Source organism: Boleophthalmus pectinirostris, unplaced genomic scaffold, assembly GCF_026225935.1.
Source record: "Boleophthalmus pectinirostris isolate CB_2022bp ecotype Guang Dong unplaced genomic scaffold, ASM2622593v1 HiC_scaffold_16, whole genome shotgun sequence".
In the NCBI taxonomy this organism is placed as follows: domain Eukaryota; kingdom Metazoa; phylum Chordata; class Actinopteri; order Gobiiformes; family Gobiidae; genus Boleophthalmus; species Boleophthalmus pectinirostris.
The window spans coordinates 7,026,402-7,043,347 of NW_026571095.1; the positions used below are offsets into that span (position 1 = coordinate 7,026,402).

The following is a 16,946-nucleotide window of genomic DNA, read 5'->3' on the forward strand; positions in this document are numbered from 1 at the left end:
GTTTGTGTGTTAAACATGTGTGAATGAAACAAAACACAACTCCAGGTGTGTTTGTGATGAGGAAACATCAATAGAACACAGATCAGAACAATGTAATCTCCATCCATCCATTTTCTTCCAATTATCCGGGCCCAGGTTGTGGGGGCATGAGTCTAAGCAGGGACTTCCAAACTTCCTTCACCCCAGACACTTCCTCCAGCTCCTTCTGTGGCGCTCCTTCTGTGGCGCTCCTCCAAGGCGCTCCCAGGCCAGCTCAGAGACATAGTCCCTCCAGCGTGTCCTGGGTCTTCCCTGGGGCCTCCTCCCGGTGGGACATGCTCAGAACACCTCCCGAGGGAGGCATCTGAACAGATGCCCGCGCCACCTCAACTGACTCCTCTCGACGTGGAGGAGCAGCGGCTCTACTCCGAGCTCCTCCCGTGTGACTGAGCTCCTCACGCTATCTCTAAGGCAGTGCCCAGCCACTCTGCGGAGGAAACTCATTTTGGCCGCTTGGCCAAAGGATCTCGTCCTTTCGGTCATTACCCAGAGCTCATGACCATTGGTGAGGGGAGGAATGATGATTGACCGACTGCATCACTGCTGATGCTGCACCAAACAGCGTAATGTGAGCCCTTTATAAAGCCAATAGAAGCCCATATAAAGTTGTATTCAGCCCTTCCCTCTGTCGTCAAATGTTATCTCCAATCTAATTGCACCTACACTGGCTAAAAGCCCCACAGCTGCTAACAACATGTGCCAGTTTAATTTGTCAGATCGCAGCTAAAAGTGGCGTTAGCTTTGTCCATGCGATTTCCTTGGCAGTCTAAAAACACTGATTAGCATGTGGTAATTGCAGAGTTGGTTAAAATGTCCATTATGACAAATCAAATTAGCAGTGAAAGGTTTCTATTTCTTGAAGCCTCAGATCAGTTGGAGAGCGAGGGCCAGAGGGTAAACAGGCTCAGACTGAAGCGTATCATTTTGTAAAGGTTATCATTACAAAGCGATCCGGTGCCGTACATGTGCTTTAAAGCCAATTTTCTCTTTTTATGTGCTCTATTCCAGGATCACAGGTGTAAGGATGAGTGTGTGGACATACATATAGGATATAAGAAGAGTATATGTCTTGAATAAAATGTAGACTTTAGAAAATCACATTTATAGATGATAAAGAATAGAAACACTTAGACATACTAAAGCACCAACAAAGACTTAAATCATAATCTACAAATACTTAGATAACAATAAATCAGGCTGACTAAGTATAATATAATATAAGCTCTTAAAAGGTTTTCAGAGCTCCTCTGAGTGCATAGCAGTAGCCTTACAATTAAACATATCGTTTCCATGGAGTTATTTCTAGCGATCCCGCTTTTTCAGTTCTGATATCGATATCGATACTTTTGGCTTTTGGTATTGGTCTATACCTGATATTAACCAATACACTGTAAGGACTGAGAAAGGCTTTTTATTTCTATCAAATAAAAAGATATTATATTTTTATTTGATAATAATAAAGATAATAATATCTATATTATTATTACAATAATAATGAATTATTGTATTTTTGTGCAACAGAAACCCACACAATGAATAAATGCTAGATGGAAATATTTAAAGTCATACCATGCAACATTCCAGGCAACCCAATAACATCTCCATGGAGACGAGCAGATCTATGTTCTGCTGTTGTTTCCTCGTCACAAACAGACCTGCAGTTGCATTTTGTTTTATTCACACATGTTTAACACACAAACAATCTCTTCCACATTGTGATGTCGTGGTAATACAGGAAGTGTTCCACTGTATTTTTAACTGAATCATTTCAGTCCTGGAATTGCCAATCTCTGCTTAACAATGGGTAAAAGGTAAATGTTAACTTGAAAACTATCACTTCATGACATCACAAAGGAGCAGAGCGTTTGGAGCTAATATGAAAGGACAGACTAATAATAAAAAATAAAAAAAATACTCAAACATTTGAATGAAACAAAACACAACTCTAGGTAAGTTTTTGATGAGGTAACAACATTCTAACATGGCTTAAATCTCACAAGATAGTTTTGTGTAATATTGCACCTTTAAACATGATCTGTAATAACCTGACGTCCAGTGGGCCTCTCCACTTATTCACGCTGGTTAACTCTGAAAACCCTTTCATTTTCTTTCTATTTTGGCTGTTTGCAGGTGCTGGGATTTAAGCGCAGGCAATTTGAAATGGATATACCAAGTGCCCATTCTGACGGCCGTGGTGGTGAGTGCCCGCTGAGTGCTAAATGAGCCAATCCACATGCCCCTGTGGCATTAGCTTCCATGGGCTCCTGAACCCGCTCATTTCTAGCTAGCCCACCTCCACCGTTTCATGTCCGATGTCTCCCTCCCACAGGTTAATTTTGTGCTCTTCCTCAACATTATCCGGGTGTTAGCGACCAAGCTACGTGAGACCAATGCTGGGAGGTGCGATACAAGACAGCAGTACAGGTGAGCAAGGGCTGGAGTAAGTCTTGATTGGAAATGGTTTAATAATAAGGCTGCAATTTGAAGTTTGGTATTGCTTTTTTCTTTCTTTCTTTTTTAGATAAAAATATAGTTTTGAAATAAACAATCAGGGTAGTTGACAGAGGGAAATGAAGAGGTGTGTTTTCCCAGGCCCCAGGGTCTTACGAGCCCAGAATTGGCTCCTTTGTCTAATTGTTTAATAAATGAAACAACCACTTCACAAGAGGATGTCCCAACACAGATGAGAGAGCAGCAGTGGCCCTCAGTCTGCTGTGCATCTCCCCCTAAAGCCACGGGCTACTCCTTTGAGGACAGTGAAGTACAGATCTTAACCAGAGAAAAGAATTGGTATGAGAGGAGAATTAAAGAAGCTATTTTTTTTTAGAAAGAGAATCCTTCTCTAGACAAAAATAGAGGACTCAGAACTCAGGACTCTGTCAGGGAATTTACCCCGACCTCAAATATTAAAGAACACGCCAGGGACACAGTGGTTGGTTTTACTTGCACAAGGAGTAAGAGAGAGCTGCCTGTCGCAAGGAGTAGGAGAGAGCTGCCTCTCTCATCCTAACTGAAGCTCTGTTCTCTCCAATGTTCTTTTATTGTAGAGCACACAATTAGCATACAGTAGGTTACTTTGAATACAGTACCTATTGTTCACATGTTGTCTCATGACTGACAAGCTTCCACTGACACAGCCCCCATTATACACAGGTTTCACATTCCAGGTGGTAGATAGCCTCTAGCAATTCCCCAGAGTTCTGTGTTAACCTCATGATGTTTACCATTACTATTTGTTTCTCCCGGTATATTATCTTTAATGAGTCAGCCGATGCGTCAGCAAGATCACCTGATACAGCTTGAACACAACAAAACAAGTAAAACAAAAAGCCAGTGTTGATAACTTATACTACATCATGATTGCCTTTACATGAAAAATGCTTATAACATAAAAATTCTCTAACAGACTCAGGAATCATCTGTCTCCTATTTACAACTCCATCATCAAACCTAACTCTAACCTAACCTAATGACCCCACTCTCAGTGCAGTTCAAGAGGCCAAGCTAACAAACAGAAACTGTAAACATGTAGATGTGTTAGTTTCAGAGTCATTTCAGTGTAGTTAGCTCCTCGCTTCAGACAGATATAAGGAAGTGTCTACCAACTTTTTGAGCAGAACTGAAGAAGCAGCTTGGATGAGCCTTTTGACAAACTCTTTGTAAACAGGGTCAGGCATTCATAAGTGATTCGACCAAATAAACTTTTGCCCAGTTGACAAATTGAATTTCTCCTTTTGCGTCACTAGAGATTGACGATATGACATATATATATATATATATATATATATATATATATATATATATATATATATATACAGTCAAGTACAGTCAAGCCCAAAATTATTCATACCCCTAGCAAATTTTGACTTAAAGTTACTTTTATTCAACCAGCAACATTTTTTCTTGATTGGAAATGACACAGGCGTCTCCCAGGAGGAGATAAGACGATGTACAAGAGGCATCATTGTGGAAATAAATATTTCTCAGTTTTTATTTACATTTGAATGAAAAGTGGCATGTCCAGAATTATTCATATCCTTCTCAATAATCAATAGAAAAGCCTTTTTTGGCTATTACAGTATTCCGATGCTTCCTATAATTGCTGACCAGTTTTTTGCATGTCTCCACTGGTATTTTGACCCAGTCATCTTTAGCTGTGAGCTCCAATGCTTTTCAGATTGGAGGGTCTCCTCTCCATCACCCTGATCTTTAGCTCCCTCCACAGATTCTCAGTTGGATTCAAGTCAGGACTCTGGCTGCACCACTGCAAAACGGTAATGCTGTTGTCCAATAACCATTTCTTCACCACTTTTGCACTGTGCTTTGGGTCAGTGTCATGTTGAAATATCCACTGGTGCCCAAGTCCAAGTTCCTCTGCAGGCTGCTTGATGTTGTTGTTGAGAATCTTGAGCTATTGCTCTTTGTTCATGGTGCCATTTACTGTGATTAGACTCCCTGGTCCATTGGCTGAAAAAACATCTCCAGAGCATTAGGTTCCCACCATCATGTTTGACAGTGGGGATGGTGTTCTGAGGGTTGAAGGCTTCTTCTTTTTTATGCCAAATAAAGGATACATCATTGTAGCCAAATAATAATTTTTTTGTTTCATCTGACCATAAAACAAAAGACCAAAAGTCTTCTTCTTTGTTCAGATGAGCACTTGCAAAGGCTAAACGGGCTTTTGTGTGTCTTATCTGGAGAAGTGGCGTCCTCCTTGGTCTACGTCCGTGGAACCCAGCAGTACATAGTGTCTGTTGGATTGTCTGTCTTGACATGTTCCACCAGCAGAGCCCAGATTCACCTGCATGGCCTTGGTGGTGATCTGTGGATTCTTTTTCACCTCTCCCACTATCCTCCTGACCAGCACAGGTGTCACTTTTGGCTTCCGACCACATCCTCTGAGATTTTCCACAGTGTGGAACGTCTTGTATTTTTTTAATAATACTTTACACTGTAGCCACTGAACTTGAAAACATTTAGATATGGCCTTATAGCCCCTTGCTGACTTGTGAGCAACCACAATACGCAGCCGTAGATCCTCAGAGAGCTCCTTTGTCTTAGCCATGACTGTTCACAAACCAACTGCAAAGATCTACTGTTTTTCACCTGTTCATTTGCTTCAAACAGCTCTTCCCAATGAATCAGGGAAATTAGGAAGTTTTAGAACAGCTTGTGCTGTTTGGAATGGTATAAAACTTTGGATTTTTCCATAGACTGACAGTTTACAAAGGATATGAATAATTCTGGACATGCCACTTTTTGTTCAAATGTTAATAAAAGCTGAGAAATATTTTTTTTTCCACAATGATACCTCTTGTATATTGTCTTATTATCTTCTGGGAGATCCGTGTGTCATTTCCAAACTTGCTGGTTGAATAAAAGTAACTTTAAGTCAAAATTTGTCAGGGTATGAATAACGCCTGAAGAAGATTTATGTACATGTTTCAGTATTTTAGTGATCTCTCTTGGGTTCTATTCAAACCTGTCAGGGAATTCTACCCAAAAGACATCAAAATACATTAAATAAAGACACACCAAAACGAGACGGTTAAAATTAATACTACTCTGCCAGCTGTCTTCCCAACAGCAGGTTTTATTGAAGTCATTTTCACAGATAACAATACAGTACATTATGTTATATCACACGATGATGATATTACAATGATCACATGCTAAACCACCCCCCCCATTTCACACTTGATTACAGGCTCCAGGTGATAAACAATTAGGTCAGTTTTCTCCCAAAAACTTATACTCACCACATGAGTCAGCCGACACATCAGCAAGATCACCTGATACAGCTTGAACACAACAAAACAAGACAAAACAAAAAGCCAATGTTGCTTTTGTCAGAACGGAAAAACCCAAAAACGCAATTGTTGATAACTTTAAACACACACACAAATGATTATGATTTTAAATGATTCATAATATTTAAAATAACACATACATTCTTTCACAAAACCCTTCTTATGGTTAGCTGTATTCTGCTCAATGCTCAGCCACAAACCTACGTCATCCATTCTCCACATGATAATTCTCCATAAACATATAAAATAAAGATACAAAAACAGTACACAACAAAAAAACTGACAAACCCGATACGATGTGCAGGAGTTTCATTAGTGGGATACATGCTGATTGTGTTGTTATTGCGCTCTGAAGGGGGAGTGACTTCACAGGGAGCAAAGGGGGGTAACTCAGAATGTCAAAAACAAAAGTGAAATATGCTAATATGCATATGCATTGTTTTTGGCAAATATAGCATTTTCAAATAAATTACCTAATAACCATCTGTTTATCACTATTAAAGTTTTGGTTCTTGCATAGTTACGGAGTATTTGTATCATAAAGTTGTATAATATGGTTATGACAATTTGTTGTTGCATTTGAGATTTCTACGTTTACCATGATTTAATAGATTTTTACATGATAATGTGTAACCAAGGTAATGTGGATCGTCCCAAGGATTCTGTAATGTTTCATGAGTACTGAATGAGAGCTGCCTCTTGAAATAAAACATTTTGCATCTCAGTGAGGTTCTCCAGTAGGGCTGTCACATAAACCGCAAAAATGAATCACCGCTGTAAGAGACCCACCACGGTGCATGTTGGGCCACTGCATTCACCGCACGTGACCAACTTGACTCGACCCAGAGTCCTGCATGGGTCCGTTTTTATCACTGTGTTGCGCTGCTATACCACAATGCAGGAGAAATTCCCTAACCACGACAGCCCTATTCTCCAGGTTTAAAAACCGGACTAAAATATATATATTTGTAAATATAAAATTACCATATAGATGTTCAAGTAATTGCATACCCAGAGACAGTAATTTTATAGTCCGGGACTGTCATTTAATACATTTTTCACTAATGCATTGAACAAGGAGACACATAAACATATGTGTATTTCCAGCACTTACAAAAATAGAATGAGGCATTGAATCATGAATGAATCATAAATTAAAGGACCCATACAAGGTTATTTTCTGATCTATGATATAATGTTTTCTCATCAAGACATGTCACACATGGTAAACACAAAAATCTATACATTAATTAAATAATGTTAGAGTGAGTACTTCTCACAGGAAGTGCTCCACTGTGTTTTTAAACCCCATTTTGAGTTTTGGAGATGTAGACAGACTAATAATAAAGAATTGCTCAGTGTGTGAATGAAACAAAACACAACTCCAGGTCTGTTGACTGTTGCTGAGGTTTGATGAGGTAACACCATTATAACATGACTTAAAGTTCATAAGAGCCAATTTTGCTTAATATATGAGCTTTAATTATGAACTGGAGAACTTTGTAAAATCTCTGTGCAGTGAATAGAAGCAGTTTTTTATATATAATGTGATTAGGGGATAGGGCCCACCACAGCGAAGTCGGCATCTTAAATTCATGAATCTGGGGCTATCTTAGAAAGGTCGTGGTATCAAACTGATTCTCCACAATCTTGTCACAGTTTCAGTTAAAGGTCTCTGGAATTTGAAATTGAGATCTCACAAAATGGCAAGTGCTTTATTTTGACATAACATTACAAAGTTCAGAGAGGTTTCAGTCTGATGAGCAACTTCCGAACAAGGAGCAACTGAGTCTCACAGTGTACTTTCAAAAACAACACTTTCTTGCCAATTGGCTTTTGTCTGAGGGGGGTTTGATGCACTGCTATCCTGGGCCAATTTTAAAAACTCCAGCCAACTGGCAACTGGTAGAATTTAAGAGCACCAAAACAACAGTGTATCAAATTGAGAGTTTATTACCAGATGAGTCTCTGTTCCACCTTGTGATGTCATCAGGTGCTAAGTCGGGAAGTGAGTTTTTAAAGCTTGTATTCTTTCACTAGACTTGATTAAGTTGTTCATCTCAATTTGGAGGCTTTATTTATTTATTTATTTATTTATAATAAGAGTAATACAGGAGTGTTCTACTCCATGCACCTTCACTAGAATCATTTGGATAATTTCCCCCCTGGAATTATCAATATCTACTAACTAACTAAAAAGCAGTAGTGGAGCGTCAGGGCTTGCAAGGCCTTCTCTGCTGGCCTAAAATAAATATCTGAATCACAGACTGTTGTGTTGTGAACATAAATGACATATTTTAGTTTGTCATTTGTTATTTTACTAGGAAATAATGACTTTTGTAGGTTGTCCTTTTTTTTTTTTTTTTTTTTGGATGTCATCATTTTAAATAACATTCTATAAAACAGCAAAGGAAATATTTACTGGGGCAGGTTCACTTACTGTTGTGTCCCTGGGCTAGGCACTTCACCCTTATTGCTCTCCCTGCCTGCTATAATTATAATGGGAAGAAAGCATCTGGCAATATAGTCTGAAAAACTACTGTGCAGGTTTTATATTATTATTATTATTATTATTATTATTATTAGTTGTAACCCCGACAAACAAATTTAGTCTTAGTTTCAATGTTTCTTCAACTGTCTCATGAGAACTGCCTCGCTTATAGCCTCACTCAAATCATTTTAATGTCTGACAGTAAAATAAAGACATAGCTAGAGTTGCTTTTAAAACTTTAAGTAGCCGCTCTTTTATCATACTGCAGCCTGACGATCACACACTGCCTATTAGTAGGTTCCAACACTATCATCGCCTGACAATTACAGACTCGGATAACAGTTAAGAATGCTATTTGGTCATTATATTTTATTGGTCATTTTGCAGGAAGCTGTTAAAATCCACCTTGGTCCTGATGCCTCTGTTCGGAGTCCATTACATCGTCTTTAATGCCATGCCCTACACAGAGATCTCAGGGATCCCCTGGCAGATTCAGATGCACTACGAAATGCTCTTTAACTCCTTCCAGGTAAAATTGTGGGGGGAAAAAATAAAGCTGCATTGAGTAACTTTTCGGGTAGAGGGTCTATTCAAAGCTTGTCTCCATGGAGATGTTATTGCGTTGTCTGGGATGTTCCACAGCATGGGATTAACTAAATATATCCTGTATTTATTGGTGGTTTTATAGCTCAAAAATACCTAGACACTCAGGTATTCTGATCATGGGCTGCCTCTCCATAGATCTGACCTGTAATGTGGCCTGGTGATGCAGCCTGCTTGTTTCCATAAAGATAGTTATATTAAATGCATACTTTCCAATATTTTAATTTTATATTAAAATATTACATGATGAAAAATGGATTACAAGTTTTCATCATGTAATATTTTAATTTTATATTAAAACCAAACTGACCAAAAAATAAATAAATATTTGAGAAAAACGCCTGTAGAGTTTCCCCTTAAATGCCATTTGAATGTAGCATGTGTATTAGGCCATACATGCATCATCCATATGCATGTGTCCTTTGCAACATGTGAACTATGTCTTTCTATTGGCTACTTGTGATCTTTAGAAACGTGGTGGAATTTTAATGGAGGAATTATTGTGATTTATTATCCTAGCATGGAAATTAGCATGTGAAATAGTGAGATTGGTTTTCGAGTGTGCTGCATGGAGATGTACTAATATTTGTGATCTGTTTTCACAGGGATTCATGGTGGCTATTATCTACTGTTTTTGTAACGGAGAGGTAGGTGGTTTTTGAAATGATGAAATGCACACAGCTCTGTACACAGTCAGTGGCATAAACTGTGTAAACTGCCTATAACCCTTCACACCCTTCCCTTAAAGCTTTAAGCTTCCCTTGCAGCTGGAGCACCTGATTTTCAAACAATGAAAGGCAAAAGAAGTTAGCTCCCTCAAAACATTCTGCACATTGCCAGTATTCAAATTCATGGATTTTCAAACTGCTTTTTCAATTAGCAAAGCGAAGCAGAACTGCCAACAAGCAGTCGAAATGAATGAAAGGAAAGAGTAGAGACAAGTTACACTTTCTAATCCCAGGAACCCAAACTAGGCCATAAACAAACTCCATATCCAAAACTGCATTAAATCAGACTAAAATAAAAAAAAACAATTAGTTGACAAAATCCTGACTGAACGTAAAAATCATTTTACACCAAAAGATAAAAATAAATGAAAATTTCCTGTTAAAATGAACCTTGGTCAGGTACAGCTTTAAATTTAAATACAACTTATATACCGTGGTCTCACAACGTAAATGACTAAGTAATTTTTTGGCCAAATTGAGTTTTCTGTCTCATTCTACTCTCCAGACCCTGCTGCATCTGTAGGTGTCATGCTCTTCATCCTTGACCAGATCAGAAACACCAACCGTTCTTATTTTATTTACATATTTTTGTATTTTCTCCAAAACCAATAACCAACATTATCTCCAAAAAGACATCATTCTTTAATATTTACTCGTGTTCTCTTCTTCAGGTCCAGGCTGAGATCAAAAAGTCATGGAGTCGGAGAACGTTGGCGTTGGATTTCAAACGTAAAGCCCGCAGTGGCAGCAACACGTACAGCTACGGCCCCATGGTCTCCCACACCAGCGTCACCAACGTCACTGGGAGGGGTCCTTTAGCGTTGCACCTCACCACCAAACTGGGGCCCCTGCCTGTCAACGGACACCGGAACCTGCCTGGGTACGTCAAAAATGGTTCGGTATCAGAGAACTCTTTACCTTCATCAGGACACGAGCTGCATATTCCCGAAGAGGAACAGCAACAGCAACCACAATCTCGACTAAATGAACCAGAAAAACCGACGATTCTTGTAGAAGAAGAGCGGGAGACAGTCATGTGACCAAAAGTTGAAAATCAATTGGAGGGAATAAAACTGGAGCAATGTTGAAGGTGTCTCAGGATGAAATGGACACTGCCAGTTGTTTTTGTCTCCCGTGAATCGAGCCATAACATTGGCGTCTGATGGACCTCCAGACTTCATTTTCAGTTGAGATTACTTCGGTTCATTGAGTGGAGTGAACTCTTCACCGCAAACGTACAGGGAATGTGTTTTTTTTTTTGGTTTTGTTTTGTTTTAAGAAAAGATATTGCCTTTCTGCTGTTCAAGGTTACATAAAGCATGACTCTTTGACTTTGAGTGAAGCTGAAAGAGTACGGTGGCCTAAAAGCGGCATTGGCTACTAAAAATCGCAAAGAAAAACAAACATTGGTTTGGGATAGTGTATGTGGTCAGTATTTATTGTAGTTTTACATCAGTGGCAGTTTGTTCTACAAAAATACAGGATGTAGCAGTGATTTCTAAAACAAAATACCTCCAGCTATGTCATCAACACCAAAAACTCCGTTCAAAATGCAGGGACAATGTATGCACAAGGAAGGCATTAGCTTCATTTAACAAAGTAAAGGTGTTGTAATTTATTTGTATTGGTCTATTCATAAGTATCGTGCAATTTAAACATGACATTTTTGTCCTTATGTCCTTACATTATGGTAAGGAAGTAAAATTATACACTTCACCAAAAAAAAGGGGGAAAAAAAGAAATTAAAATCTAGGCAAGCTTTTTAAAGTAAAATCTAATAAAATAATAATGGTAACTATGTTTTAGTGAAATGCATAAACCTATAGAAAGGCTCAGCCACACGCTTTTATGTGATTGGGCAATCTGACAGGAAACAGGAAAAAAAACCACATCCTTAATAACTGTCTGAAAAACTTAGCTCCAAATAAGTTGTGGTAAGGTTTATTGAGATCCAAATGGTCTTTGTGTTTGGACAACCTACATTAACCTTAGCCGAACAAAAACCCATTCATAAATTTGATATTAAACTTTGCTATAAAAAGATCATCAAACCTTAATTTGGCAAAAACAAATCAACTTTTATTGTCAGCATCACTAATTAAGAAAATGTTTTAGAGTTATGAAGCAGTTCCCTTTTTAGAGTTATTTAGCAATTACAACAGATATGATTATTGCTCATTATTATAATATTATGACTCTACTTAATTATCTGACAAATATTTTTAAAAACTCATTGTGATACACTGTCCATTTTGAAACCTCTTGGACCAGAACTACTTCGGTCTGTAGTGATCTGAAGTTATTCCTTATTCCAATAACTAGCATGCTAAGAGTGCACTTCATGATTATCGAACAGTAAATTGCTTTTTAATTACGTTACAAATAATTTTTTTTTAAATCATTGTGATACACTGTCCAGTCTGAAACCTTTTGGACCACAAATATTTCATTTCAAACGGTTTGCAGTGGTCTACAGTTATTCCTTATGTAATGTTAACAAAACTTGCATGCTAACAGTGCACTTCCTGAATATTGGACAAAAAAAATACTTTAATTACATGATCTAATCTCACCAGCTGCTTATAGCACATATACTATTATGTGTCCTTGAGCTAGATAGATTTTTAGTCAAATAAACACAAATAACCTGGTACAGGACCTTTTATGTTTGATTTTTACATTGAATCCTTTCTGCTTTGCGATTTGTCAACGCCACATGTCCCTTTAAGGCCACTGTAGAGGAGTCTTAGGGCCCTCTTAATGAAGAAACTGGACCAAAACGCTATCAAAGACTTACCAATCCAAGCTTTTTTTTTTCTGCTCTTGCTTTTTTGTTGTACGTTGATTACAACCCACTGCAGTATTAAAGGGACGGTACTCAGGTAATTGTTGTAGGCTCAATAACACAGCGTATGACTTCTCACTGTTACAATTAGTATACCAGGTTCAAAGTTTTTTTTTTTCTTGATTTTTTTTTTTTTTCTTTTTTCCTTTCTTTGCGGAAATGCCTTGAAGTACACTCTCCTTTCCAAAGGCGTCTGTCGGGAGTAGCGCGCGTGGCAATGACAGATCTTGTTAGCAACACGTCTCCGATTTTTCAAAGCGACGCGGCACGGTCACGTTTCCGTAAGAATGGTAATTAGACGGAGATCTGCAAAAGCCCTTTGAATTCGTAATGCTAGGTACAGCAACCAGGAAAGCCCCAAAATCAACCACAACTCACTCGTGCACCTGACAGATGAATCAGTGTTATTTGCTGCTTGTAATTGTATATAGGTCATAATGTTTACAAAGTTATCCAAAATTTTAAATCTTGTGTTGAGCTAACGGTGCAAATGTAGAAGGACAAAGTTTGTTTTATTGTCTTTTTTATTATTGTGTCTTTTGTTTCAATGTTTTTACCATTATGTACATATTTTAAGGAATGGGGCATTGAAGCTATAGGTTCTTATGAAGTGTCTGGCCCAGATGAAATAGCACTTGGGTTACCTGGTTGTCATGTAGGCTATGCCATATTAAAGCAGCACTGTGTAACTTTTCAACATGTGGTTCTCCTTCAAATCTATATACAGTATTGGTAACAATGCAAAGTATACACCACGTTACTGTATTTCTTTAATGTCCACTTTGTAACTTTTCGGTTGGGGGTCTGTCAGCTTCTTGTTACTATGGAGATGTCAGTGCTCTGCTTAGAAAGTTCCACAGTGTGATATTAAACAGCTCTACTTTACATTTATTCAGGTGGTTTTGTAGCTCACAATACTTAGAAAAACAGACATTGTGACTGTGAGTGGGGTCGCCTCTCCACAGATCTGATCTGTAACTTGGTCTTGTTTGGTCTCAATGAAGATAGACATTTTTAATGCCATACTGTGAAACATTCCAGACAAAGCAGTAACATCTCCAAAGAGAAAAGCATTTGACCCTCGGACCCTCCACTAGAAAAGTTGCATAGTGCACCTTTAAGATGGCCATCTTTAATAGTGTATTAGCAAAACTGGGTTATCAAAAGCTGTTCTGAATATATAATATATAGATTCATTCTGAAGTTTCCATATTGAATGCATATTGTAATGTAGTTTAACTCTAGCACATTTGAGGCACCTTATTTCTTCTTGCTTTTAAAAGATACTGGACACAAGAGTCCACTTAAAATCTATGTATATATAAACATATAAAGTTATTTTTCCAATTGAGGTTACATAGTGTTGCTAAATATGTATAAAATAAATTGTAGTTATATGAAATTACACATTTGTTTTCAAAGGATTTCAAAGTATTATTCAAAGAACTCCAACCAGTGGTTCAGGGTGGAGCAGTGCTGCCTTTAAGAGTACACAAAAAATGAAAATATGATGAGACAACTGTATAAAATGTGACTACATAGCTCTCGTTAAGGTTTGTGGTAAAAAGAAGCCTGTGGGTGAGTTTTGAAATCAATTTTAATGTGTGTGTGTGTGTGTGTATGTATGTATGTATATATGAACTAATTTTCTCCAATCCAATTAGTAGTATGTATGTATATATATATATATATATATATATATATATATATATATATATATATATATATATATATATATATATATATATATATATATACTAATTGGATTGGAGAAAATTAGTTCATTAAAGTTAAATTTTTTGGCACTTTGGACTTGCCGTAGAAGCCAGAATGGGCAGAGCATTAATATTTAGGACTGTTTAGCCCCAGGTTAAGGACCACGTCTCTAAGGATGGTTTGTTTGGCACTGGGCCTAACTCATCTCTGCTCAACTCCAATTTATATTTTTCAGCTGATGTTGTCAACATTCCCTGGGATGTGATGCTAACTGTAGGCACTGCTCTGTCTGAGACTCTATTAGACTTTAATCTGAGTTTGATTTGAACACAATCTGACCAGAAAGAATGGAACTACAATAGGTGTGCTGTTTTGCTCTCAAATAATGAACTGTATGGCTGCTCAATACTGTACTGCTGCATTCTACTGCTCACACAGATCTGTAACTTCTCACATAATGACATCAATTGAGTTCACAACACAACACAATCAGCATTTGGTAATGAACTACAATAGGTGTGCTGTTTAACAAGTCGCTCTCAAATAATGTAAATATCATTGTTTTGCCTCACAGGTTTCACAGTATGGCATTAAACTCATCTATTTTGCATTTATTCAATTACTGGTGTTTTAATGCTCAAAAATACTGCAAAAACATGCATTCCTACGTAAGCTCACCTCTCCACAGATCTGACCTATAACTTGACCTGGAGACATTGTGGCCTTGTCTCCATGGCTATAGATGAGTTAAATGCTGTACTCTGGGACATTCTAAGATAAGCAGATGGCAGACCCTCCACCAGAAAGTGCACCTTTAATTCCATTTTGTATTCTTCTTGAGTTTTCAGACAGTCTGAAAACTTTTCTGGCAGTGCTTGCTTTGTTGCTGTGTTGTGCATTGTGTCTCCATGTTAACTGCTGAACATTCTAACAATACACATAGCCTATATGATGCAGAACACCCCCCGTCACTGCAATGTATCAGCGAGATGGACTTTTTTGAATGATGCTGTGTCTTCATCACTGCATGACCAGAACTTTTGCTTAATGTCACGAGTCATTACAGTTTGCGTCTCCTCATTGTGTAGTTCCATCGGGAGCTTATCAACAGGCTAAAAATGGTGCAGATGTTGATTTACCTTGCAGATGAAATGAGCGTCGCCGGGTTTATTTTTGAAGTAATCAGAAGTCTCATTTGAACCTGAAATATGCCAGCTGTGTTTCTCCAGTCAGTGCAAAGTCAAGCAGATGATTTAATGAGGGATTTCTCAAAGTGCCTTTTGACATTCTAGGGTTTAGTGTTCATTAATTTTAGGCTACAATTTGACTAATTGGGCATAGTTTAATTATATGTAGTCTATCATTTAAAATAGCAGTTTTGATTAAGACTTGAAGTTGTGACTTTAAAGCTTCAGTAGGCCAAAATATGCAATAATTACATCAAATACAATAGATGCTCTTGGAAAAATGACATACAAGAAACACTTTTACATTTGTACATTTGATTCAGAAATGTTAGTTCAAAGTATCATGTGTATCCCACACTTTATACTACACTTCATAAACCAACTCATTATTCCAGGGATTGTCAGAATGAATTAAAAGAAAGAAAAGTCACAGAAACGTATGATGTTAATTACCAGACCACACCAGGACTCCCTAAATTCTCACCATTTTTCTGGGGGCGGGGCTTAAGCTGAGGACATGCATGCTGTATTTTCCCTGGAGAGATTTCATTTCATAATCAGCAGATGTGATGACAGTAAATATTTAGGTTCAGTGACAGTATTGTTTGTGATCCATTAAATACATTTAAATACAACTAATACCTTTATTTACTTTGTCTTTAAAAAAATGACAGCTTAGTTTTGCCAAGACCCACGTTGCAAACCTAACCAAAAACCCTAAACTTACCTGTTCTTAAACCTGATCCTCGTCCTAACCCCAACCTTAACCTCATAGTGACAAAATATAAGTGACAGAAGTGTGTTTGGGGGGAAAGGTGGATCACAGATCATTGCAGAGCGGATCTGGGGGGAAAATTGTGCCACAGATGCATCAATGGAAAGTTGTTATAATTTTAGGTCTAAATTCATTTTGTTTCATCAGAAAGTTTGTTTTGTAAACCTGGCGGTGTAGGAAAAAAGGAAAACACTGTTTAAAAGTGGGTCGCCATGGTTGGATTTGAACATTGAGTTAGAAATGTCAAGTTTTTAGAGAATCCCATTGTTCAGTAGCTAAAAAATCACTAAAAACTAGCATGAAACAAAAAGAGTTGATAAGTGTCATTTTGGCTATGATTCAAAAAGCTACAGAATTCATTCTAGCTTAGTCTTATCAATACAAAATAAATAATAGGGTTATTATTACCTTACAGTTGTCCCCACCAAACAATTTTAAGTTCATTTTTTAAATTTTATTATTATTTTTAAGACCACCTTTCACACAGCCATAAAATATACAGCACAAAATTGGGTAGGACCATACCTGCCTACTGAATCTTTAAGTTCATTTGGGTAATCTATATGTAAAAAAATTTTATAAAAAATCTCCATCTTGTGCAAACTCTAAGTCTATAATTTAGTCAAAAGCAGCATGACTTTGCACGTTGACAGTATTAAAAGTTTTCTTTTTCAAAACTGAGACACATTTTGACAAAGATCAAGCACTTTACTGTTATCCTCCATTATTATTTGTCTATTGATTGTAAAATG

General features: G+C 37.6%; 1 protein-coding gene across 1 annotated transcript in view; it reads left to right on the forward strand.

Moving 5' to 3' along the window:
• The window catches only part of pth1r (parathyroid hormone 1 receptor), a 249,073-nt gene extending 238,362 nt beyond the window's left edge, over nucleotides 1-10,711 (forward strand). Inside the window, exons 9-13 of the mRNA XM_020923024.2 lie at nucleotides 2,170-2,236; nucleotides 2,369-2,463; nucleotides 8,728-8,869; nucleotides 9,549-9,590; nucleotides 10,343-10,711. Coding sequence (XP_020778683.1) covers nucleotides 2,170-2,236; nucleotides 2,369-2,463; nucleotides 8,728-8,869; nucleotides 9,549-9,590; nucleotides 10,343-10,711 — 715 coding nt within the window. The remainder of the gene's footprint in view (nucleotides 1-2,169; nucleotides 2,237-2,368; nucleotides 2,464-8,727; nucleotides 8,870-9,548; nucleotides 9,591-10,342) is intronic.
• Nucleotides 10,712-16,946: the final 6,235 nt, after the last annotated feature.